Source organism: Cibotium barometz, chromosome 31, assembly GCF_041138505.1.
Source record: "Cibotium barometz isolate CiBa-2024 chromosome 31, ASM4113850v1, whole genome shotgun sequence".
Taxonomy (NCBI): Eukaryota; Viridiplantae; Streptophyta; class Polypodiopsida; order Cyatheales; family Cibotiaceae; genus Cibotium; species Cibotium barometz.
Genome location: NC_141076.1, coordinates 39,211,925 through 39,238,525, shown reverse-complemented (window position 1 = coordinate 39,238,525; position 26,601 = coordinate 39,211,925). Strand labels below are relative to the sequence as shown.

The 26,601-nt window shown below is 47.2% G+C and overlaps 1 protein-coding gene across 3 annotated transcripts in view; it reads left to right on the top strand.

The window, feature by feature from the left end:
* ILP1 (IAP-like protein 1) overlaps positions 1–23,851 on the top strand; it is a 49,598-nt gene extending 25,747 nt beyond the window's left edge. Inside the window, exons 2-8 of one of the 3 annotated variants that reach the window (XM_086825116.1) lie at positions 19,757–20,012; positions 20,187–20,310; positions 20,642–20,967; positions 21,072–22,911; positions 23,004–23,248; positions 23,362–23,430; positions 23,553–23,851. In XM_086825116.1, the coding sequence (XP_086681242.1) occupies positions 19,757–20,012; positions 20,187–20,310; positions 20,642–20,967; positions 21,072–22,911; positions 23,004–23,248; positions 23,362–23,418 (2,848 nt within the window). In that variant the 3' untranslated portion in view covers positions 23,419–23,430; positions 23,553–23,851. Of the gene's footprint in view, positions 1–19,756; positions 20,013–20,186; positions 20,311–20,629; positions 20,968–21,071; positions 22,912–23,003; positions 23,249–23,361; positions 23,431–23,552 lie in introns of all 3 variants that reach the window. The other 2 variants (XM_086825115.1, XM_086825117.1) reach the window with 2 other exon arrangements.
* Positions 23,852–26,601: the final 2,750 nt, after the last annotated feature.

Below are 26,601 nucleotides of genomic sequence, written 5' to 3'. Positions count from 1 at the left end.
ATCCACATAAAGGATGATGAGTGTGACCATGCCGCGTTCCCGAAAGAGATATAGGTTCGGATCTGCAACCGATCTCTGGAATCCAGTCCGAATAAAGAAGGAATCAATCTTCTGATTCCAAGCCCGCGGAGCCTGCTTAAGACCATACAAGGCCTTACGTAACCTGTAAACCATCCCTTCCGACCCTGGAACAATGAAGCCTGGAGGCTGCTCAACGTACACCTCCTCCTGCAGGTCACCATTAAGGAACGCCGATTTTACATCCATCTGGTACACGGGCCACCTCTGAGAAGAAGCAAGGGCAAGAACGGTCCGAATCGTGGTCATCCGCGCTGTCGGTGCAAAGGTATCCTCGTAGTCGATGCCTGGCCGCTGAGCATAACCCTTAGCCACGAGCCTGGCTTTGTGTTTGTCCACCGACCCATCAGCCGCGTACTTGGTCTTAAAGACCCATTTGACACCAATGACTGACCGCTTCGACGGCCTCGGTACCAACTCCCAAGTGTTGTTCTTCTCGATGGCGTCAAGTTCCACCTGCATGGCTTCTCTCCAAGTATCCTGTGAAAGGGCTTCCTTTACGGAAGTGGGCTCTTTATCCCGCATGATACGAGACATAAGAGCATAGTTCACCTGAAGAAGCTCCGCCGTGTTGCTTTTATCTCGAACTCGATGTGATCTTCGAGGGCCGTCCTCTGTGGTCCACTCGGAGGGTAGCTCCGTGACACCTGACTCCTGAAGGATGTCCATCAACCACCTAGGTACTCGAACACATCGTGGAGCCTCCTGTGGTCGCGGGGGCTCAACTCCAGCTGCGGGCTCAACCTCCTGTGATGACTGAGGTGGATCAACTGGAGTGATAGACTGGGAATCATCCTCAGACTCTGGATCTCCAAGAAGTGGCGGCTCCTCGACAGTGGATGCTGGAACATGCTCATCAAAGACCACATCCCGGCTGACAACAATCTCGTTCCTCTCTAGATCATACAACCTGTATCCCTTGGAAAGAGAGTTATACCCCACAAATACCAGTTTGCGGGACTTGGAGTCAAGCTCCCCCCTCTGCTTCTTCGGAATATGTATATACGCGTCACTCCCAAAGACACGGAAGTGCGAGACATCGGGTTTCCTGCCAAAATATGCCTCAAATGGAGTCATATGGGGTACAGAAGTCGTCGGAGAGCGGTTAATGGTATGGACAGCTGTCGCTACAGCCTCACCCCAAAGTGGACGAGGAAGATCTCGATGCTCCAGCATGGTCCTCGCCATCTCCACCACAGTCCTGTTCTTACGTTCAACAACTCCATTCTCCGAAGGCGATCCGGTATTGGCCAATTCCCTCTTGATGCCATGATCTGCACAAAACCGAAAGAATACAGTCGAGGAGAATTCCCCTCCTTTGTCAGCCCTGAGAGTCTTGACCTGAAATCCAGACTCTTTCTCCACCATCACGTGCCAATCCTTGAACCGAGCAAAAGCCTGGTCCTTCTGTGAAAGAAAGTAGACCCACGTGAATCTGGTACAATCATCAACAAGCAGCATGAAGTAGAGAGATCCTCCCAAGGATGGTATCTGCTGTGGTCCACACAAGTCAGTGTGAATCAACTCCAAAGGTTTCGAAGCCCGCCTGGAAGCCTGCTTCGGAAAGGATTCCCTGTGCTGCTTACCACGTATGCAAGAACTGCAGCGTCCTTGCCTACTACCAACATCTGGCAAGCCAACCACCATCTGGTCCCGGAAGGCGCGCCGCAAAGCATCCACATTTAAGTGGCCAAAACGAAAGTGCCACAAGTCTCCGACCTCAGAGCCTGTCAGTGAGGAGAGTGCAGAGAGTTTGTAGATACCGTTCTCCACACCGCCTTCCCAAACAACTTTGCCTGTCTCACGGTCCCTTAGAGCAACTGAATGCTCCTCAAATTCCACCCGAAAGCCAGTCTTGCATACCTCATGCACTGACAAAAGATGAAAGCCCAGAGCAGGGACATAAAGAACACGGGAAGCATGCTTGCCCCCCTTGCCGTCGGGAATGATCTCCATCCGGCCCTCACTATGAATCGGAATAGTGGAGTTATCACCAATAAAGATACGACCTGACTGCCGCTTCAGATCCAGGAAGAAGTCACGGGATGGAGTCATGTGCCTGGAAGTACCACTGTCGAGAATCCATTCCCGAGTATCCTTTGCGGTGAAGCCAACTGCCTCCTCGCTCGAAGACGATGAATCATCGGAGTCCACCATCTCCAAGTGCACAAATGCCGGAGTCTTCGCAGCTGAGGCTGAGGACTCAGCACTCTTCCCTGTCCGCTTAGGGCACTTCCTCCAGTAGTGGCCTTTCTCGCCACAATCATTACAAGATCTTTCGGCCTTCAGCTTCTCTCGTTCTGGATCAGGCTTCTTCTCGGAAGACTTATCTGGTGAAGCCTTCCCTTTGCCCTTGTTGGTATTACGGCCTTTCGACCGTTGGCCAGTTAAGGCCTCCGAACCTCCGCCGTGAGGAGGGTTCGTGAAACGTTCCTCCTGGTCCAAGACCATTGGCACAAGCTCCTCCCAAGTAATGGTGCTGAGCCTGCCACTCGTGATCAACGAGGAATAGAAAGCGGAATACTGACCAGGCAAGTGGGAAAGTAACGTGATGGCCATATCTTCGGACGATATCTCTTTCCCAGCTTGAAGGACTTCCTGCTGAAGGGCCTGCAGCTTGTTAATGTGTTCCCGCATCGTCGAAGAGTTTGCAGGGTTCATAACCCGCATCTGCACTTCCAAGGATATCCGCTTCATGGGTGATACCCTGTTGTACAAAGAAGCCAAGTGCTCCCATATGCCTCTCGCCAGCGTCATGTGCTTCACATGGTTGATCACCTGTGGTGTGCAATTGAGGAATATAAATGACCGGACCCTGGCGTTGACACGGTCCCACATTTGTGCCTGTGCCTCTCGGTCCTTCCTCGCGGATAAAACCTCCCCTTCCTCAGCTTCCGGCCTTGGCACCCCTTTGATAATAAAATCAGCAAGATCATATGACTCCAGAACTGACTCCATCATGACCTTCCAGATGCCATAATTGGACCCGTCCAACTGCCGATCCACTGGGAACGTGGGAAGAGTCGGAATCTTCACGTGCTTCTCTGCCATCTCGAGTAAATCCGCCATCTCGGAGAGTAACCTGAAAGGGTGGGTGGGTGGGAAAAATCTGAAAATCAGAAAATATGCAAGTGGCTGTCCAGCCCCTCTGCCCGCCTTCCTCTTGCACCTTCACTTCCCGTTCAGCCCGAAACAGTCCACCGATCAGCAACCTGTTGCTCCCCCTCTTGCTCAGAAAAACGCCCAAGATCTGCTAGAGCCTAGGGCTCTGATACCATGTCAGAATATGCAGCGGAAATGATATCCAAACTTGGGTAGACAAGAGCAAGTAGACTGCAGAAAATAATCAGCACAAGAAACACTGAGAAATGTGTGTAAACTCTTCTCTATACACAAGATCCCGGAGATAACTGAATGAGAAAGTGGAGGAGGATGGGGGGGAATATATACAAGCCCATGAGGGCAGTCGGCCAGCTCTGGAAGAGGCCCACGACTGACAAAATGTCCACGACTGCTGAAAAACAGCAGTCGGCCAGCATCTGGTGCCCCACATCTGCTCAGAACAAGTCGGCCAGCACTCAGATAGCCCACGACTGCTACAGATGCAGTCGGCCAGCCTCAGAGTGGTCCTGGCATCACCTGGTAGCCCTCCAGCCACTAGGAAAAAATGGGAAAAATAGGGAAAAAATACGGGGAGTGTGGAAAAATGATATACGGGCGGGCACACCCACCACAGAGGCCCTGGTGTATACAAATAGACAGGAGATGACTTCTAACAGCTTCAACTTCATTGACACCTTGTTGATCTTTTCTCTGGATAGGAAAAGGTCCGAAGCTCCCGAACAATAACTTTGGGCATTGCTTGTCCACTTATTTCAGTTGTTGCTTCATAATCCGGAAGCTTCGGGGGAGATCGGTAACTTCAATGCTCAGAAATCAGCACACTTTCACGACGGAATTAACGCACAAAACTGAATGAAGATGTGCAGAAAATAGAGAGAGAGAGAGGGAGAGAGGAGAGGACACAGTATTGGGTCCCAAATACCCTCTGTAGGGCCCCACCACGAATGGTGTATTTGCTTTATTAGAATGATGTAAATCTGAAAAGAAAATACAAAAATCTTGACCTTTCTTGGCTGTGAAATCTCTGCCCTTGACCTGCAGTCCTTCACCCCTTTGCGTTAGCAACTTCTTGGCTGTCCTGGCCCTGGTTTGCCTCAACACTTGGTGAATTATGAGATAACACAAATGGGATTGTGGCTCTCCTATTTATACCTCTACCATAAAGCAGTCGGCCAGCATAAAACCAGGCGGCCAGTTCACTTTCTGTCCCATGATTGTAAATTCAGCATTTAATGCTGGAAAATTCACATTAATTGCTGGGCACTCTCTCATGGCTGGCTGGGCATTAGGCGCCTGTGCAAAGTGGGGCTGGGCACTGTTTCTAGGCTGTTTGGGGACTGGGCAGCCTGTATGGGCTGCCCCAAACTTGCCCTTACAGCCATAACTAGGCTGTATAGCCTGTATGCTTCCCCTTAGCCTACTCGTAGGGCTGTCTTACAGCCCCTCCATGGCTGGTGGGTTCAGCCAGGGCCTTCCTGGCCCTCATTGGGGTGGTTTTACACTATCCCCATGCCCACACAAAGACTCGGGGTAGCCCTTTGGGCTGGCCCCTTTTCCTAAAGGCAAACCCTAACTATGATCTGGCATCCAGTACCATACCAGATACACAGAATCACTGACATCATTCCAGAGAGAGACTCACAGCGCGGACTGGCACTGTTTCATGTGCAGGACAGTGCACACTTGACCTTGGACTCCTGTGCAGGACAATGCACACCTGACCTCGGACGACTGGGATGGATCCCTGGCTGACTCATCCTGGACTGGGCTCACATGGGACTAGTTCACCATCCCAGGTCCTACACCTTCAATACAGATATGTCGATGTGGCATCCAAGTGCGGGATGCACGTGACATCCCCTTCTGCTTAACTCGACGGAAGCTGCATAGCCTCCAAATAATCCGTCAATAACGCAGGATAGTCTTCGAAATACTCTTTGTCAAGCCATACCCCTTCGTGGGTCCCTCGGTCCTGAAACTTCATGAGGAACTGTCTTTGCCTTCGATCGGAGCCATGCTTGAAACGGTGCAGAAGGATCGGTTCTGGAACCATACCTTCTGCTTCATCAATAATATCTGGTTCCGCTTCGTCTTTGACTTCTGAAGGGATTGGGCCTGCATATGGCTTTAACTAACTGATATGAAATACATTGTGCATAGTCCAACTCGGAGGTAGCTTTAACTGCGTGGAAGTCTCATTGATCTTCTTCTGGATGGGAAAAGGTCCGAAACTCCTGACAGACAACTTTGGGTATCGCTTGTCCACTTGCATCAACCTTTGCTTCATAATCCGAAGATAAACCCAATCCCCTTCCGAAAACTTCATATCCCTTCTGTCTTTATTGGCGCGTCGAGTGTAGGCCTCCTACGCTTTAGCCAATCTGTCTTTTATTGATTCTAAAATCTCCTGGTAGGACACCATCACTCTGTTCGCTTCAGGTACTGGAGACGAGGTCCTGGTCAACAATGACTGGAAAGGTCTTCCAAATGCTGCCTCATATGGAGTCTTGCCAATAGCTGAAGAAAAAGAATCATTCAAAACAGCTTGAACTAAAGGCAAATAAGATTCCCACTTACCTTGTTGATCGTGGACATAACACTTCAGCACATCAAAGGCCAACTGGTTGTATATCTCTGTCTGGCTTTCGGTCTGTGGGTGGAATGCACTGGGAAAATTCAATTTAGTATCAAAGTTAACAAACAATGCCCTCCAAAAATGACTGGTAAACTTGGCATCGCGGTCTGACACTATGGTCCTAGGAATCCCGCCAATCGGGTACCAATGCCGAATGAACAACTGGGCAACATCCTCGGTGGTCACATTGGTCATGCAAGGAATAAGCATAACAAATTTGCTAAATCTATCAATAATAGTTAAGCATTGCGTATTACGGTTACTCGGATTGGGAGGCAGATTCTTGACAAAGTCCATTGAAATATCTTGGAAAGGGGTTTCGAGCCTGGGAGGAGGTCAATCTTGTGGTCCTCTGGTTTGGACGGGGGGAGCTGGAGAGGGAGACTGTCCCGAAGAAAAATCTTCTGGAACTTTTTATGGAGAGCCGAGTACTTCTTGGAAGCACTGGCCACCGTCTGGGTTGTATGGATGTATATCATCGCACAATGTGCGCCTTTCCTGACTGCTCGCTTAGCTTGTAAGTGGCTTATGAGCGGAACGTTCGGATATCCTGGCTCACACTTAATGGTCACTGGGGCATTTGACACATTCCGATTGATCTGGAACGTGTGCTTGTCCCACTTGACATCGGGAAGAAACTTGTGAAACCACTGAATACCCAAAATTATGTCTGCTCCTACAAGAGGGGCAACCATAAAATCACGCACAAATTCTATGCCCTGAATAACTAATTTAGCACCTAGAGCTTCATACTTGCCGCTCGTTGTCATGCGTGTGCTAAAACCCTCAACCTGTTTGTCCACCGAAGTCAGGATGAAACGGGCATGCCTAGCGGCGTGTTCCGTGACCACATCCTCCGTGCTGCCGTTGTCAAACAAGACGACTCTCTGGCCACCTATGTAGCCCAGGACTTGAGCAATTCGTTGCGCTCATACTCCTGGTCATGGGCGCCCTTCTGCTTATCTTCGAACTCCCGGCTAATAATTGCTCCTACTGAAGCACCAGGGTTTGAAGAACCAGGGGCAGCCACTGGGGTCTGTGTGGGAGCTGTGCTCACCACGGAAGCTGTGGAGGTAGCGGCGGCGGGCTTTGGAGGCTTCTTAGGACACTCCGAGAAGTATGTCCTTTTGTATGACAAAAGAAACATCTACCCTTCTCCTTGTACTGAGAAAGCTCCTCAGCACTCAACTTGCCACCTGTCTTGCGTGCCTTCGCTTTTTGGTCTGGAGTAAGCTTAGACGCATTATTCAAGTTCTTGGAGCCAGAGGCTTCCGTGCTCTGTCATGGGGAAGACCCCGTCTGCTTCTGGCCTTTGCTCCCCGAGGCGGTAACCTTGGGAGAAGCCGGCTGGGAAGTCTTGGGCTTGCCACCATTATGCTTCATTTCTGTGTTGTGCGCAAGTGAGAGTGTGTCTTCGAAGGTGGTTGGCCTAAACATACGCACCTCCCACTGGATTTGCGTGTCAAGGCCATACAAAAACTGCCCTTTCTTGTCCGCATCAGATAAGCCTAATTGCAAACATAAAGTCAAAATTCTATTGGCAAACTGAAGGACTGGTTGCGCGTTCTGACGCGCTCCCCTGAACTCGTCTTCAAGTCGCTCAAGGTAGTGGGGCGGTAGAAACCGCTGCTTAAGGTTGCGGATAAACTCGTCGCACACATAAGCTGCCATACCTAATCTGGTGTGGGCATGAGCCCACTGAGTCAACCAACGAATGGCCTCACCTTCCAAGTACCAACTAGCTAAGATCACTCTGTCAGTATGTGTCTAACTGCGGCAAAGTAAGCTTCAAACTGATGTAACCATGAATAAAGAGTTGTGGGATCGAGTTTACCATTATACTTACTGAAGTTCATTTTCTTGGGAAAATGAGTCATGGGTGTCGCTGGTGTCAATCTTGTCAGAATACGCAGCGGAGATGATGACCAGATCTGGGAACACGAGAGCAAAAAACGCATGCAGAAAAACAGCACAAGAGAGAGAGAGATGTAAAAGGGCAAAAATGCGGGGAGTGAGGAAAAATGATAAAACACCTTATAAGGGCGGGCACACCCACAACAAAGGCCCTGGTGTATAAATCTAGATAGGAGATGACTTCTAACACCCCCTCTCAGCTCCTGGCTGTGAAACCAACCACTGGGAGCTGGGGTGCCGCCTGAGCAAATCCTGAGAGAGCGACTTCGTGAAGAGGTCCACCGTACTGTCCTCCGTCGAACAGAACTCTAGCAAGATGTCATGAGCAATGATCTGTTCACGAACAAAGTGCCTCTGGATGACCATGGGTTCCTCCAGTGGAAGCCCAAACCTGCTATGCAACCTCTGCATCCTCACCACCTCACAAACAGCCCGGTACTCTGCCTTTGTTCTCGACAAGGCAAAAGATGACTGTCTCCTACTGCTCCGTAAAACTGCTCCTAGGCCTGAAGTAGAGCTCCTCGTGTCTGGATCTCCTCCCCAAACCGAGTCACTCCAACCGTGGAGTCGGACTCCATCCAACAATCCCCCTCCTGTGTACAAGAGTCCATGATCCTTTGCATGCCGCAGAAACCACAGGAAACGCAATCCTGCCTCCCAAAGAGTCATCCGCAACCATGAGCTCAACCGCCTCATCAGGAAGCTCCCGTCCAATCTGGTGTCCATCAACCAGATCAATGAACCATACAGCTTTTGAGTCACAGAGACATCACACTGCCCACAAGGATCAACACCTGTTACGGTGCACAAACAAGTCCTGGAAAACCTTATGAAGACCACGCAAGGCCTTCTGAAACCTGTCAACCACCCCCTCTGAATCCGGAACCACAAAGCCTGGAGAAACCACCTCCTTCTGCAAGTAAGCACCTGCCACGTGCCTGGCTTTCAGGAAGGTCCCCGTGAAAAGAACATCCTCAACTACTGGAGGTTCTTTGTCCCGAATACTACGAGACATCAGAGCATAAGTGACCTGTTCAGCTTCCTTTGACTGACGAACACAAGAACTACCAACATCAGTACTGGAAAGTTCTTGCCAACTGCTGTCATCTACTGGTAAGCTATCCACCATCTGGTCCCGGAAAGCCCGCACCTGTAGCGTATCCACACTTAAGTGGCCAATACCAGAGTGCCACTCATCACAAACCTGAGGACCTGGGAGAGAGAGTGCTGAAAGCTTGTAAACTCCATTCTCCACTCCGCCTTCCCAAACCACTTGGCCTGTTGCTTTGTCCTGGAGAGCAACAAAATGCTCATCAAACTCCACCCGTACGCCAGTCTTGCAAACCTGATGCACTGACAACAGATGAAAACCAAGTGCCGGAACATACAACACCTGGGAGGAATGCTTCCCCCCTCTGCCATCGGGAACTATCTCCATCCTGTCCTCACTGTGAATAGTAGACGTATCCCTAGTAAGAATATGACCAGAACACCAGCAGAGATCCTATAAACCGGAGCGGGAAGGAGTCATGTGTCTGGAAGCACCACTATCAAGAATCCACTCCCGAGTATCCGTTGCGGAGAGTCCTCCAATCTCCTCCCTGCCTGAAGAAAATGAAACATCGGTGTGCATCACCTCCAGGTGCACAAAAGCTAGAGTCTTCATGATTGCTGCTGAGGAATCTTCACCCTTCTCGGTCTTCCGCTTGGGACACTGCCTCCAATAGTGGCCTTTCTCGCCACAATCATTACAGGTCCTCTCTGCCTTCAGTTTCTCGTGGTCAGCGTCGGACTTCTTCTCAGAAGACTTCTCTGAGGAAGCCTTCCCTTTGCTTGAGTTACGGCCTTTCGACCGTTGGCCAATTAAGGCCTCCGAACCTCCACCCTGAGGAGGGTTCGTGAATCGTTCCTCTTGGTCTAGGACCATGGGCACAAGCTCCTCCCACGTGATGGTGCTGAGCCTGCCACTGGTAATCAATGACGAGTAAAATGTTGAGTACGAAGAGGGCAAGTGCGACAGCAACGTTATGGCCATGTCCTCTGACGATATCTCCTTCCGAGCCTGAAGAACTTCCTGCTGAAGAGACTGCAGCTTGTTAATATGCTCCCGCATCGTCGACGACTTTGCAGGGCTCATAACCCGCATCTGTACTTCCAAGGAAATCCTCTTCATGGGCGATACCCTGTTGTAAAGAGAAGCCAAATGCTGCCATATACCTCTGGCCAGCGTCATATGCTTTACATGATTGATTACCTGTGGTGTGCAATTGAGAAAGATAAACGAACGGACCCTGGCGTTGACATGATCCCACATCTGTGTCTGGGTCTCTCGGTCCTTTCGGGTTGACGGTAACTCCCCTTTCTCTACTTCCGGCCGTGGAACACCAACAACGACGAAATCGGCGAGGTCGTAGGACTCCAGAACAGATTCCATCATCACCTTCCATATGCCGTAGTTGCTCCTGTCCAATTGACGGTCCACCGGGAACGTGGGGAGTGTCCGGATCTTCACATGTCTCTCGGCCATCTCAAACAGATCTGCCATTGCGGGGATGTACTCTGAAAAGGGTGGGTGGGTGGGAACAAAGAAGAACTAAAACCTGCAAGTGGCTGTCCAGCAAATCAGCCCGCCTTCCTCTTGCTTCTCCTCTTCCCGAACAGTCCAAAACAGTCCACCAATCAGCCACAAAACAGTCCCCCTCTTGCTCACACAAATCCCAAGACCTATCTAGAGCCTAGGGCTCTGATACCATGTCAGAATACGCAGCGGAGATGATGTCCAGATCTGGGAACACAAAGAGCAAAAAACGCATGCAGAAAAACAGCACAAGAGAGAGAGAGATGTAGGCGTGTAACTCTGCTCTGATATACACAAGAAGATCCCGAATATGATACAAATGTGGTATGGGGGCCTATTTATATGCCCCCACATCAGCAGTCGGCCTGCTGTAGGCAGCCGACTGGCCCTGAGAACTCCACGACCAGCACACATCTCCAGTCGGCCAGATCATCAGCAGTCGGCCACCTCCCAGATGCAGTCGTGGACCAGTTCAGCAGTCGGCCAGCACATGGGCTGCCTCCCAAGCCACAGAAAAATGGGAGAAAATAGGGGAAAAATGCGGGGAGTGAGGAAAAATGATAAAACACCTGATAAGGGCGGGCACACCCACAACAAAGGCCCTGGTGTATAAATTTAGACAGGAGATGACTTCTAACAAATCTGGCGTCCAAAGCTGCTAGGTAACGCTCGTGCTCCATGCGTCGCATGGCTTCGTCTTCATGTTGTTGGATCTCCAATGCACGCATTTGCAACTCAAGCAAAGAGCTCGGTTGCGGTTGTGACCCCGCGAGAGGGTCCTTGTGTCAAGGATCTAGAATCTGGGATACGGAAGGAGAGGGAGGAGGAGATGGAAAACGCAACGCTGGAGAATGGGTACGTTCTTCCAGAGCCAAAATCTGCACCTTCTGCTCTTCCAACTTGGTCGTCTGGTCTGCGATTGCTCGCATCATTTGCTGGAACATCTCTACAACACTCAAGCCTGGTGCCCTAGCTGGGCTGCCTGGTGCACTCTGGTCCCAAGGTTCTTGGTCTCTCTCGTCGTCGACGCTCGCCATAGTAGGAAAATGCACTTCCTTTCCGGACCCCAATCGGACCATCCACTGTGTGTGTGGGAGACGTCCGGAGGCTGAAAAACCAACCGTCCTTCGAGGGACAGGAGTCACTCCGAAAGGGGTAGTCCACCGGCGTCTGAAAACCAACCACACAAGCAAGAAAAAATTCTGGTTTCTTTGCTGAATCTTTGCACTTGAAGTAGGCTCTAATACCACTGTAACATGCGGAAGCTTCGGGGGAGATCGGTAACTTCAATGCTCAGAAATCAGCACACTTTTCACGACGGAATTAATGCACAAAATTGAATGAAGATGTGGAGAAAATAGAGAGAGAGAGGGAGAGAGGAGAGGACACAGTATTTGGTCCCAAATACCCTCTGTAGGGTCCCCACCACGAATGGTGTATTTGCTTTATTAGAATGATGTAAATCTGAAAAGAAAATACAGAAATCTTGACCTTTCTTGGCTGAGAAATCTCTGCCCTTGACCTGCAGTCCTTCACCCCTTTGTGTTAGCAACTTCTTGGCTGTCCTGGCCCTGGTTTGCCTCAGCACTTGGTGAATTATGAGATAACACAAATGGGATTGTGGCTCTCCTATTTATACCTCTACCATAAAGCAGTCGGCCAGCATAAAACCAGGCGGCCAGTTCACTTTCTGTCCCATGATTGTAAATTCAGCATTTAATGCTGGAAAATTCACATTAATTGCTGCGCACTCTCTCATGGCTGGTCGGGCATTAGGCGCCTGTGCAAAGTGGGGCTGGGCACTGTTTCTAGGCTGTTTGGGGATTGGGCAGCCTGTATGGGCTGCCCCAAACTTGTCCTTATAGTCATAACTAGGCTGTATAGCCTGTATGCTTTCCCTTAGCCTGCTTGTAGGGCTGTCCTACAGCCCCTCCATGGCTGGTGGGTTCAGCCAGGGCCTTCCTGACCCTCATGGGGGTGGTTTTACACTATCCCCATGCCCACACAAAGACTCAGCCCTATGGGCTGGCCCCTTTTCCTAAAGGCAAACCCTAACAATGATTTGGCATCCAGTACCATACCAGATACATAGAATCACTGACATCATTTCAGGGGGAGACTCACAGCGCGGACTGGCGCTGTTTCATGTGCAGGACAATGCACACGTGACCTTGGACTCCTGTGCAGGACAATGCACACCTGACCTCGGATGACTGGGATGGATCCCTGGCTGACTCGTCCCGGACTGGGCTCACATGGGACTAGTTCATCATCCCAGGTCTTGCACCTTCTGTACAGATATGTCGACGTGGCATCCAAGTGCGGGATGCACATGACAGATAAACCCAATCTCCTTCGGAGAACTTCACATCCCTTCGGTCTTTACTTGCCTGTCGAGTGTAGGTCTCCTGCGCTTTAGTCAACCTATCTTTAACTGATTCCAAAATCTCCCGGTAAGACTTCGTCAATCTATTGGCTTTAGGTACTGAAGACGAGGTTCTAGTCAATACCGACTGGAATGGTCTTCCAAACGCTCCTTCATAAGGAGTCCTACCATGTCACATGTGGAAGCTCTAGGAGTCTTGTTTTAGTCGTAAACACAATCTTGGAACATGCTTGATGAAAAACGCATATAGAAGAGGGGGAGAGGAGAGAGATAACTGAGTTTCAGTATATTCTTATGGTACAAAAAGGGTACATTCTTGGCTAGCCCTTGGCTGCCCCTCAAAAGGTGGAAACACCTAATCTAAATCCTAATTTATGACCCAATGCCAATCAGGGACTGAATGAGTCTAACAATGAGCAAGTGTGTTGTCACGTGCATCTGCACTTGGATGCCATGTGGACATATTTGAACAAGAAGGTGGACTTGGAGTGGCAAACTGGTCCCATGTGAGCCAAGTCCAGGACGAGTCAGCCAGGGTTCCACTCTACGCGTCAAAGGTTGGTGTGCATTGTTGTGCACATGAAGCAGTGCAAATCCGTACTGTGAGTCTCTCTTTGGAATGATGTCGGATTATATGAGTGTTGTGTTTGCAACCGGACACCAGACATTTGTAGAAGCATGTAGGAATTGCATGTAAAAAGGGGTCCAGCTCTTAGGGCTACCCCAGAAGAGAGATTCTATCTCTTGATTGGGCAAGGGGCAGGCTTTGTGCCACCCCAAGGGGCTAGGAAGGCCCTAGGCCTTGCCCACCAGCCTATGGAGGGGCTGGGCAGGCTGTCGGCCAGCCTAAGGGGCCTGGTCAGGCAGCCGACGTGCCCTAGGGGCCTTGCCCAGCCAGTCGACCAAGCATGGGGGCTGCCCAGCAGCCTGGGCAGGGCTGCCTAGCAGCCAAGATGATGCACATAAGGGCCAGCCGGATCATACAGAGTGAAAACGCTGAAAAAAGGGATTTTTTGGCATGGACCTGGTTGTGGGGATTTTCTGAACTGGATGACCTGTGTAAGAGCCAGCGACCAGCAGTACTTTGGGGTATAAATAGCCCAGCCAAAAATCAGTCAGATCTTATAAATCACAAAGGGCTATTGTGTTCCAAGGGCCAGGAAAGCCAAGGGGAGTTCTCCAGCCAAGGTGAAGAGTGTAGGTCAAGTGTCACAATCCGGAAATGTGTGCACATAAAATCTTAACCCATACATAACATCATGGCATAATATATAGGCATCTGACAATACATAGCCATGCTTTGAAACCACTGAAACAGCAACATGTAAACCTACACAAGACACAACACGAGGGGCTGAAGTTGGGCCAGGCCCCCCTTGAGGTATCTTTATTACCAACAGTGTTCCAGTACAAGAGAACGGGTGCGAGAGAGTAAACACTCTACAGGCTGGCACCAGATACATCCAGAATATGATGAAAAAGCTGCCTGAGGCCTCAATCTCAGCCTTCCAAGAGTTCCTTGAGCACAACTATACTCTAGTATGTGATTACACCCTCTAGCAGTTGAATTGTCATGAATAACCAGCCATGAAAACACTGGCTCTGGCCACCCGAAGGTTCCACCCACAGGCTTTACACAAGTTTAGATACTAAGAGAGTTGCTATTTTTGGCTGGACTGTGATGGAAATTTTGTTCACATCATTAAGTCCATAAGCTAGGCAAGGGGGTGGGGGGTTTGGGGGAGGCTTGCTTAAGCACCTTTGATAGAATGTCTACAAGTCGAGATATTTTTAGAGATGAAGTTTATGGGAGGAACCATCTCTTAAATTGGGACATGTGGCAAGACAGTGGATCAAAGTGAGACAAGTGTCCTCACAGTTGTCACCTCCGCTTTCCACTTGTCATCATAGCCTTCTCTTTCCATTTTCACTCATGGAAGCCCCAAATCTATAAATTGGAGCCCTCTCTCTTCATTAGAAGAGGCTCTCTTGCTGCACACTAGCCTGTACCACCATTACAGGCTGCCCTAATGCTGGTTAATGTCTCTCTCTCTCTCTCTCTCTCTCTCTCTCTCTCAGGCTGTTGGGAACTGTTTTGAAGGCTTCCATCGCGAAGAAATACTGAAGGCAAGGGTATTTAATCATTGTATTATGATTTTCAGCCACTTAACCGGCTGTACCAGCCCTTGTACTTGTTGTACCAGCCCTTATACTTGCTGTACCAACCCATGTACTTGTATCGGCTGAATGGAGGGCTGGACCAACTGAATGGAGAGTTGTATCTGCTGTACTGCCAGCCCATGTACTTGTACCGGCTAAATGGAGGGCTATACCTACTGTTTCAGATTCTGTACTTGTTGTACCAGCCCATGTTATTGCTGTACCGGTTGAATGGAGAGCTATACCTGTTGTACTAGCTCTATTGCCCGTGGTTTTTGGGGACGAATCAGTACCCACACAGAGGTATATGGATTATATTGTTGGCTCGGCATTTCCATAGCCTATGTACCGGCTGAATTTTATGGTTGCCTTGTGTTGGGTTGTGTTGTGGAATTTGTATATGGATATTCCGGCATCTCCCGTCAGGAGACCAATGTCACGTGCATGCCACGTGGACAGCTTCTTCTGATTTGGACAAGCAGTAGGACAGAGTTAGACACCTTTTTAGGGCTGTAGCCAATGACCAACAGCAGTAGATGAGAAGGCGGCTGTAGCCATTGACCAACAACAGTAGATGAGAAGGGCGTGGACTAGGCGGCAGCCTCACAAGGCTGTGAAGGGGCAGCGTGGAGCATTCATTAGTGTAGCCAGCAGTCGGTAGGCAGCCAGCAGCAGCCCGACAGGAGGAATACGCCAAGAATGTGCTGGTCAGCAGCATTAAATGCTGGTCGGCCAGTTTGGGTCTAGTCGGCCAGATTTGTAAGGGCTTATATAAAGAGGGCCAGGTCTTTATGTCAATCATTCAAGGTCCGGCTTGGGACTTGGGTCGCAGGTAGAAGTACAAGTTAACTTTTCAAGGGAAGCTCAGCTTCCATCATGGCATTGTAACAGACAAGTATATGAATAAGATTTTGAGTAGTTTAGGTTATTGCTTTCTCTGTTGCGTTTTCTCTAGTTCTTTGTGCATCAAGCATCCAGTGGGAGTGCTGTGTGTTTTCATTGAGTGATGATCTGGCCACAGAAGCTTCCGCATGTGACATTGGTATCAGAGCGCCAGCACTCAGCAGAATTTCCAGTGCTCCAAGAGCAGTCCCAAGAGAAGGTGCACAGTCCAAGGCAGGGAACACAGCTAAGGGTAGATCTCCAAAGGAGGATGGTCGGTGTTTAGCAAAGCCATAGGGAAAAGGCAGTCCGTGGGTGGATGCCAAAGGGCATACCAGTGAGCCCATAGGAATACTGGTTCCAAGGGATGGTAGACATCCAAGGGTGGAGCGAAGATGCCGGTGATCAGCCTCAGGGAAGGACACCAAGAACCTGTGTTTAAGGGACAGGGCATGAAGGCAGGGGGATTCGGTGGATCAGGATGCAAGCTCTTCAAGCGGAGCAGTTGCGGAGGATAGCAATGTTTCCTGGTCAAGTCAAGTTGCCAGATGTCCAAGGATGACAGTGAGGAGACACGACAGGGAATGAGGGATGATGACAGTCATCCAAAGAGGCAGATTGGACCCCTGTGATCAAGTTTAGCAGGGCAGGGGGGGATGTCACGTGCATGCCATGTGGACATGCTTCTTCTGATCTGGACAGGCAGTAGGACAGAGTTAGACACCTTTTTAGGGCTGTAGCCAGTGTGACCAACAACAGTAGACGAGAAGGAAGCTGTAGCCAGTGACCAATAGCAGTAGATGAGAAGGGCGTGGACCAGGCGGCAGCCTCACAAGGCTGTGAAGGGGCAGCGTGGAGCATTCATTAGTGCAGCCAGTAGTCGGTAGGCAGCCAGCAGCAACCCGACAGGAGGAATACGCCAAGAATGTGCTGGTCGGCAACATTAAATGCTGGTCGGCCAGTTTGGGTCCAGTCGGCCAGATTTGTAAGGGCCTATATAAAGAGGGCCAGGTCTTTATGTCAATCATTCAAGTTCCCACTTGGGACTTGGGTCATAGGTAGAAGTACAAGTTACCTTTTCAAGGGAAGCTCAGCTTCCATCATGGCATTGTAACAGACAAGTATATGAATAAGATTTTGAGTAGTTTAGGTTATTGCTTTCTCTCTTGCGTTTTCTCTAGTTCTTTGTGCATCAAGCATCCAGTGGGAGTGCTGTGTGTTTTCATTGAGTGATGATCTGGCCACAGAAGCTTCCGCATGTGACAACCAAGGTCCTCAAAGCTTGTACATGATATTTTCTCCTTGGGTAATAAAATACTCCAGAGGGGGGGGGGGGTGGGGGGGGGGTGGGGTCGGCCCATTCCGGCTTGTATGCGGTGTTAGTCGTGCACATCTCTCTTTTACAGTCTTGTGGATTAAGTCACAAGTGGCATATGGCTGTGGCCAATTTCAGTGTGTAAGTGCATTAATGGTCAAGTGTTTTGTGAAACCTCTGAAGTTACATTGGTTACTGGTATCAGAGCATTGGCTCTTTCACACTCTTGTGTGAAGACAATTCTGTTGGGGTATAAACACTGACTATTAGTGTAGTTAAATACGGTCAGCCTATCCACTTATGAGAGCAATCATGTGTCAAGAACATGAGCAGAAGTCAACATGGTCTATAATCTATCTTGGAAGCATTGAATTGGCTTTATTATGCCTATTAGGTATTCTCTTCTATATTGATATCATGGATCATTTCATCAAGCTCAAGACCATCTATATGGAGGTACATCTATTGGGCTTTATGATGAACTGGCCAAGAATAGCTAAGTATTCCTTTCTTTTTCTGGCAAGATTGTTACATGGGATTTTTGAATGCCTTACCCTCATATCTTTGCAAGGAGAAAATAGTTTGTTTTCTCGAGTGTGTTTCAGGAAAGTATTGCTAAGTTTGGTCTATGGCTACTATATGGTTTCTTATGACCTTCCACAGATGGGATATAATGCATTATTCTATGGAAGTGATTGTTATTTGAACTATGGACCACCTTCATGGATTATTTGGATGTATCTATGGAGATTACTTTCTTGGACGAGATTTATCCAAGCAATTTCTATGGACGAATGTGTCCGAGTTTATAGAGAAGAAGTATTTGGATATCTCATGGATATGATGCTTTTATGGATTTTTCTATTGACGATTGAAATGTTGATAAACTAAAAGTCCATTTCTACTCCAAGGTGTGTGGCTAGCACGGAGCATGTGATAGAGCAACTCATTTCCATTGACCATGCCTGTATGGGTCTATTGATTGTCGGCTTTGCAAACCATTATTTTTTGTGGTATGGGACACGCACAGTAGTAGTCTTACTGCAAGGTGTTGGCAGGGGACTTATGTCTATGCCAAGGGTCATGTAGACCGACACCTTGTTGGCAAGGGACTTATGTCTATGCCAAGGGCCAGTAGACTGGTTCTGGTATTATGGAACTGTTTTGTCTCGGCCCATTTATTTTGGGACATGATTATAATATCTGGACTTATGGGTATTATGGAGACTTATTTCGTCTCGCCCATTTATTTTGGACATGGATTCTTACAATTATATTGGATTTTTGAGATTATCTCGTCTTGCCCATTTGATGTCGGATGATTATATCTTGGATATATGGCGTAAAGCATAAAGTTGCGGACAACTTTTAAGAAGCTGGAGCGGATGCCACCAGCTTGGACATTTCCTAGTATAAAAGGGGTTTGGTGGACTCTTGGACGTCCAAAGATTTGGAAAGTACAAGCTTTGGGAATGGGGAATTATCCTCGAATACAAAGAATCACTCTCCTAAAATTTAGGAAAGTTGCTATTTTTGGCCTGACTCCGATGGAAATTCTATTCGTGTCATTACGTCCGTAAGCTAGGCAAATGGGCGGGCTTGCTTAAGCACCTTTGACAGAATGTTTATGAGTTGAGATATTTTTAGAGATGAAGTTTATGAGAGGAACCATCTCTTAAATTGGGACATGTTGCAAGATAGTGGATCAAAGTGAGACAAGTGTCCTACCTCAACTCTCCACTTGTCATCATAGCCTTCTCTTTCCATTTTCACTCACGGGAGCCCCAAATCTATAAATTGGAGCCCTCTTGATTCAGAGAGGCTCTCTTGTTGCATAGTAGCCTCTACCAATGTTAGAGGCTGCCCTAATACTGGTTGCTCTCTCGCTTGAAGGCTGCCCATGAAGTATACCGGCTGTTGGGGACTGTTTTGAAGGCTTCCATTGCGAAGAAATACTGAAGGCAAGGGTATTTAATGATTTCCAGCCACTGTACTTGTTGTACCAACCCTTGTACTTGCTGTACCAATCACTATACCGGTTGTACCAGCCCGACACTGAAGAGTCAGGCTCCAACGAGGGGCAAGCGAGCTTGATGAGAAAACACAGCCCTGATGTGGCGGCAGCTTTGATGAGAAACACACAGCGCCAGGAAAAAAATGCAGCAATGATGATGGCAACAGCAAAAAAACACGCATTGAAGGCGTATGAAGCATAGCTAAGGTGGCTCTCATACCATGTTAGCATTAGTAAAGCAAGTGCAAAGAGAGAGATGGAGGTTCAAGCCATGATGAGTTGGTGCACACACAGAGAGAGAGAGAGAGAGAGAGAGAGAGAGAGAGAGAGAGATGCGGTAGCAGACGAGAGAGATTGCACAACTCAAATGATGCACCACACAAGTACATGCATCAAGCGTTATATTTTGACCAAAGCCAAATAAGGGTTGCTCACACACAAAGAGGGTGTTCACACCAACTCACTCCGATATACCCTAGAGATTCTTCTGAGGGTGTTTGTTGGTACAGGGTTTGAGGTTTGCATTCTGTTTGTAAAGATGAAGTCTTTAACCGGACTTACCATTATCATGTTTATCAGTCTGGTAGTTGCCATCTTCAGTTTTATTCTTCTCTTAAGGTGAGTTACTTGTGCACATGATTAATTTTAACAGATCTTTTCCTCATGTGCAGTTCTGCAGGGGCTTCTTCCCCAGCAATTCCAGCAAACATGACCAGTGTAGACTGGTGTGGATTGGGTAAAGGATGGAAGGGAGGCTCGTTATCAAGGTCTGGTCCTCAGCCACCCTGGTCTTCTGCAACAAGTGGGAGTACTGGTGGAGGATCAACTCCAGGGTTGGCTCAGCCCATATGCAGGCCATGGGATAGAGGAGATTTATTAAGACGTCTATCGACTTTTAAGTCAGAGATTTGGCGTGCCACACCCAAGGTTGAGGATTTTTGCATCCTTTTCTAGAGGTGTCATGAATTACATTTTTATAGCTTCTAATGTAGGTATACTTGATGTATATTCTTTTCTTGACTATGAACCACTCAATAGTGAACTTTTTCTGCTTAACCACACCCTCTTATTTGCTGAGTAGATAGTGTTCTATGGCAACAGATATGTGGCCCGCTTGCTTGTGCACGGAGGGGTTGGGTGAATGTGGATGATGATATGATTACATGCGAGGCATGTGGTGTACATCTTAGGCTTCCATTCTCCTCTTCGTGCTCACAACATCAAGGTATATTGCAGATCGGAATCATGTGTCTTCATTTCTGTGAACTTACTTAAACACTCATTTGTATTCTCAAGTTTTTGTTTCGGAAAGACTGATGTATCATAAGAGAGCCACTGAGACTGGGAAGTAAGGGAGGCTTAACAGAGAGAGAGCCCTTATTGGTAGTTGTTCTCTTTCTTTTAGAATCAGAAGTCTGGTATCTTGGTTAATCTCAATGAATTGAGAGAAGCCAGAATTTAATCTGGATTAAGTTCACAGAACTGTTATAAGAGATTATTTAAGGATGCAAATGACTTTTATTCCTCATGTTTCTCTAACGAAGTGGATCAAGCAGCGGAGGCATATGATGAACAACTAGATACTGGACATAAGGCTTTTTGTGCGTGGAAAGGAAATCCTTGTGCAGAAAGTTTAGCACAGTTTTTACCTTCACCGATTTCAGCTCTTATTGGAGGATTCAATGACCGTTGTGATGCACTTCTACAGTTCTCATCACTTCCTGTGATATCTGGTTCTGCAATTGATGAAATGAACCTTACCAGGGGTCCCGAAATTGATAGGCTTCTTGCGAAACCTGTCAGGGAAACTGTTAAAAGGATGGAGGATGGCTTTAGTCTGAGACATGAATCAATAGATGCTGCAAGCAACCCCTACTTCCAGGTATGCATGATGTGTGCTCAACTTTATCATATCTCCTCTTTAAGGATTGTTAGCAAGGAGAAGGTTAGAATTACTTATTGGTGTTATGTTCGGTCTTCTGGCAGGCACAGAGACTGATAAGTCTGTGTGGCTGGGAGCCAAGGTTTCTTCCACATGTTGTTGACTGTGAAGAGCACTCTGCCTACTCAACAAGGAAAGATAAGTCTGTGAGTCCTGGTGAAGGTCCTTCTCAAAGATTGCGAGAACCAAGCTCACTACTGCCTTCACGGGCTGGCAGACTGGATAAGCGAAGTGCAGGTCAAAATATGATGATGCCATCTGAGTCAAATTGCAACCCAGCGTCTGCAGTTCTAGATTGTAGCCTGTGTGGGGCAAGTGTAGGCCTGAAGATGTATATAACATCTTCACGCCCATCGGCATTGTTGTCATCTGGCTTGATAAATATCTCTGAGCCGCCGCAGAAATCTTTGATGCGTAATGCAAGTGCAGCCAGTGGTGTTGAGGGTTTGCGTGCAATTGAAGCACCTCGGAAGGAGAAAGAATCTAGGGAGGAGGCAGGGGATGCTGCAATATTAGGCGAAGAAAAAATGTCTTCTTATAGTGGAGCTTTAGATCTAAACTTGGCTATTGGTGGTGGTGGACCCACACCAACCCTGCTTGGATCTTTTGCAGCTGAGCTCCCATACACAGAGCCTGCAACTGGTAGCCAGCAGTTTATAGGGCAGCCAGAAGGCAGTGAAATGGGTGGTCCTGCTGCTTCTTATGAATCGTTTGGTCCTGGATTTGCTGGGCGTCGCATGGATGAAGGGGGAAGCACTGTTGACAGGCCACAAAGTAGGATGCATCGCGCAGACAGCATTGAAGGGACTGTTTTAGATTTTGAGGGTGATGAGACAGATGATGGGGAAGTTGGCAGGAAGAGGTCCTATGTTGGAGAATCTTCAAAGCGCAAACGTGGGGGAGAGAGCTCAGGTGCTGACCAGTTCTCTTATGGTTTGGCTTTTATGGACCCAGGTTGCAGCAACTTCATTCCGACAGACACTTATTATGAGGTGGATGATACTGAACGGCTGAAAAAAAGTCGTCGAGAAGCATTATTGCAGGAGCTTAACAAACCCAGGACACTGCCATCTCTGCCTGCAGGCAACTCGGTTTATGCTTCTTCTGTGATTGCAGTGGATACTAGCCATAGTAAACAAGGGAATTCCATGGAAAGCGTGGAAAATTTTCCCCAAGATGATGACACACAGGGTGTTGCATTCAGCTGGGAGAAAAGCGACAGAGTAGGCAATGATGATCTTAATTATATAGAGCAAGCACAGCAGAGCACTTGTCACCAGGGTAACGCTGGAGATGCACTTGATGGGCCGTCAGATCCTGGAGTTAGCACCAGTGATGAAGGTGACATTGATACAGCTGTTGAGAACGATGCTGCATGCTTTGGTGCTGCTGTTGGTGTGGGACATGGGTTGAGTGTAGGAATGAGTGGTGGAAGTGTTCAAACGGGTGCAAGCCATGAAGCTGAGATTCATGGCACAGACTTATCAGTCCACAAGATGGAAAGCTTAGCCAATGATGCAGAGTTGACCACAGAGGTGACAGACCCCCGAAGGCAAACTAGTGAGTCTGTACCTGGACAGATGCTAACAGGGCAATCCTTGGCAGATGACACGAAACTGCTGAATGCACACGATAATCCTGTTGACAGCGTCGAAGCCATGCCCTCTCTTTCAGTAGCGAAGGTGTATTCAGGTACGAAGCATGAAGATTCTGGTCAAGAAGAGTCATGGGAGGGTAAACAGAAAGGCAGCCAGGGATCATTGGGTGACAAGCTAGTGGATGCAAATCACATTGTCAATAATGTAGTTGTGCAAGCTAGTGGGAGGGGCAAAGTGGCAAAGCCGGGGGTTAGGGGAGCTGACGCTGTCGTGGCACATGGAGAAGGTTATCACCCTTTTTTAAACTGATTTAACACTTATTTTCATAAAGTTAGGACTAGAGCACTTCTTTCTCACAGGTTTTTATCAATGTTGTAGGTAAACGGCGAGGCAATAGACGGTCAAGGGAACAAGGAGAGGAGTTTGACCCCATCCACCAGCACCATTTCTATTGCCCATGGATCAATGGCTATGTTGCAGTGGCAGCTGGCAATGGAGAGTCAAACTTTAAAGCTTTTATATGTGGTTGGCAATTGACTGCCGATGCACTAAATGCATTGCAGATGCAAAACCGTGGTTTTGCTGCTCCAATGGAGTCAGAATCTGCAGCATCCATGCACAAGGTCAGTTATGTTGTGTATAGGTTTTATTTTGTGGTTGCTTAGATGTTGTATTGAACGAACTTTTAATCATCCAAAAGGATCAAATAATGCTAATGTAAAGTTGTTGCATATAGGGCAATGTATTGGCTGTCAATGGTAAACAGTCCTCAAGCAAAAGAACAGTAGGCTAACTCTATGTGAAGGTGAGAAAGAACTCTGATGTCTCTGGCACCTGCTGTGCCGGTTTTACGCTAAGATTCATAGCGTGGACTTATGAATCGAGATTACTGCTAATATGTGGAGCTTCTGTCTTTGATCTTACCAGGGAACCACCAAGTAGAAAGCTGCCATGGTTTGTCATTGCTTTCTTAACTACTGGTATCGAACAAGCTCACGAACATCCTAACATTTTGAATCTGAAGGCTGATAGTTTTGTTTTAATGGATTTTCTGTGGCTATGCAACCACGTGGAATCTTTTGATATACGATGCTATTGTTTGGTAAACTTTTGTTGTGCATGTCCTTGAAGGGATGGCCATTGTTGGAGAACATTGAATTAATTTTTATTTGCCTTACCTTTAATATGATCATATAGCATGGCTTTTTATCGAGCTTTAAATAAAAGAGGGTTGCAGGCTTATTGTTACTTTTAGAGGTCTATTTAGTTTTTTTGATCAATACTTTGGTCCTTGAGAGATGGTTACATAAACTGTGTACACAGGTTGGCAAAACCTTCGTTAGTCAAGGCTGATGATGCTTTTTTGGTGTACCTAGAGAGAGTTGGTCTCTGTTGGCTAAGGAATTCACATCAAAGCAAGGAAGAGGGTCTAAAGAGATTGTAATTGGATATTTTTTGTGAATTGAAAGCCTGCATGTACTTATTTACTTGCATACATCCTTATACATACATGTGTGTGTGTGTAGCCGTGCATGTGTGCTCACAATTTACCAACTTTTGTTCGGACGAGGATATCTCCTGGGGGGTAACCCATGAATTGTATTGCGTGACCATTTTGCATGAAAGCAAATTGTGCACATAAGGGAAGGGATGCACTTCTTCTATTTACCAAGCTTCGGAGTTTTCCTTTTCTGCTCAGCTGTTGTCTAGACTTTTCCATGCAATGCTTAGCCAATAGTTGAGCTTTTGCACATTATTGATGCCATTTACAACAGCTTTCTCCCAATTGAACGGCGAGTCCCGACGGTTAGTGCACCACTATGACAGCTTATGGATGTTATCTATGTGGGAGTCTTTTCCATTCATTAAAGTTGTTGGACGTGTTTAGGTAGCTTTTTTAGCATGTTTCAGCAAATGCTATGTCCAAGATCAATTTTGATTAGAGATTCGAACTCAAGTCCAGATCTCATTTGGCAGATGGGTATGAGGAGAGCATGCTCCCAATATCTAGCCCGAAGAATGGAAGGTCTGAACTCGACTCCAAATCTATCCATATAGAAATGGCACATTTTAAATGGCATTAGGACTTGTGGTTTGCAGAAGTTTGATTTGGTTGTTTAGGGCCTTGCTAGAAAGTTTCAAGACTCAAGTATGAATCTCCATGGATTGATTTGGCACATGGGAATGACCTGATGGGGTACATAACAATTCAAGATCTAGATGCAAGGCAAGTTGTTTCAATTTGGCATGGTGCCAAATCAACGTAAGCTCTCTTAATTAGGATGCATATGGTCCCATCCCAATGTCCAAACTTGGCTTTGCTAGGTGTTTGTGCTTCTCTTCCACAACACGGCTTCTCCTGATAAAAGCGACTTTACAATGTAGAGCTAGCCGGTGTTTACACAATCAACATGTTGACCATTAATTTTCAATAGTGTCCTCAATGTCCACATGTAGGTGAACTACCTCTTTGGTCCAATGTTGAGTCGATAGAGATGTTGCTCTAGAAGAGCTATCTTGAGAGCCTTAGTGAAGATGTGCACACAATTGTCAGTTATCAGTCACTAGTTCACTTAACTCTTCATCCATGATGAGCGCGCATGTAAAAAGTGATAATCTCGATGTGTTTTGTACAAGCATGGAACACATGATTCTTTGCACTTTGGTTGTTGCACTTAAGTGCACTTAAGCTCCATTGACATGTCCCCGAAAATCCTCATCAATAAGTTTGCCTCACTTGAAGCTAAACACACTGCCTTTTGTACTTGAGCCTTTGTAGAAGAAAGAGGAATCTAGTTGAAGTATTACCCAAAGTATGAGCAATGCCCTACTCTTGTGTACCTTGGGTGTACTTCAACACTTGCATTCTTGCCTTCTAATGATTCTTGTAGGGCTGATTTGAGAACTTTCTCAACACAACATTGGCATAGTTGATGTTTGGGCATGTGTTGCACAAGAAGGTGAGACTCTCCACAAGCCTCTTGTACTTCTTTATATCCACCAATGGAAAATCATTTTCATAGATAGCTTTGCATAACTCCATAGGGGTGCTTTTTGACTTAAACACAACCATGCTAAATGCTTTTAGAATCTTCACAGTATACTTCTACGAGGAGATGAAAATATAGCCAAGTGCATGAGTCTAAGGTATGTTATTTCAAACTCTTGGCTCCCGAAATCATTCTTATGTGAGATGATCTTTTTCATGGTTCCCTATGTTAAGATGAGGTTATCCACATAAAGGACAATGATCATGTACTTGCCTTTTGCTCAAAGAAAACATGAAGGACAATAATCATGTACCTGCCTTTTGGATGTTAAAGATCATACGAGGTTGTGGGGGAAGCAACACATAGACCTTTGGTGTGATGGCTCCATCTATCCTATTGACCCCCGCACTACTTCACATCCTCCCTTTTCAAATCCCACAACTCTCTTACGTTTTGCAGGTGATGGCGCCACATGCTTACTAGGATATTGTAAGTCAATTTCTTACATGCAAGAGAAGAACAAGAATGTCAAATCAATAAACTAAGAAGTGACCTTTGCAAATATAGAGAAAAAGACAATCATTGGACGGTGTATACGGAAAAGAAAGCTCAAAAACGTCGAGAAATTGAGGCTCGGTTCTGGAGGCCTGAAGAAGAGAATCCAAGCCATAAGGTAAGATTGCATTGAATGCATTTCCATTCACATGTCTTTTATGCTAGCAGTTAATATTATTTTATTTGCTGGGCTTCTTTGTGATTTACATGTTCTCTACGTTAGTAATGAGTAGTGCTGTATTTGTAGGGTTATCATACATCCTGACAAAGAGAATATCAATCCCAATCTTAATCCAGCAAAGCAACTAAAACTATTCGTGACATCAAGAATGGCAAGAGAAATGATAAAAGAGAAGAAGTTCAAGGTGGTTCAACGAGATATAGTGGATGAATTTGTAACCAACAATACAGTTTCAGCTGTGGATATTCAA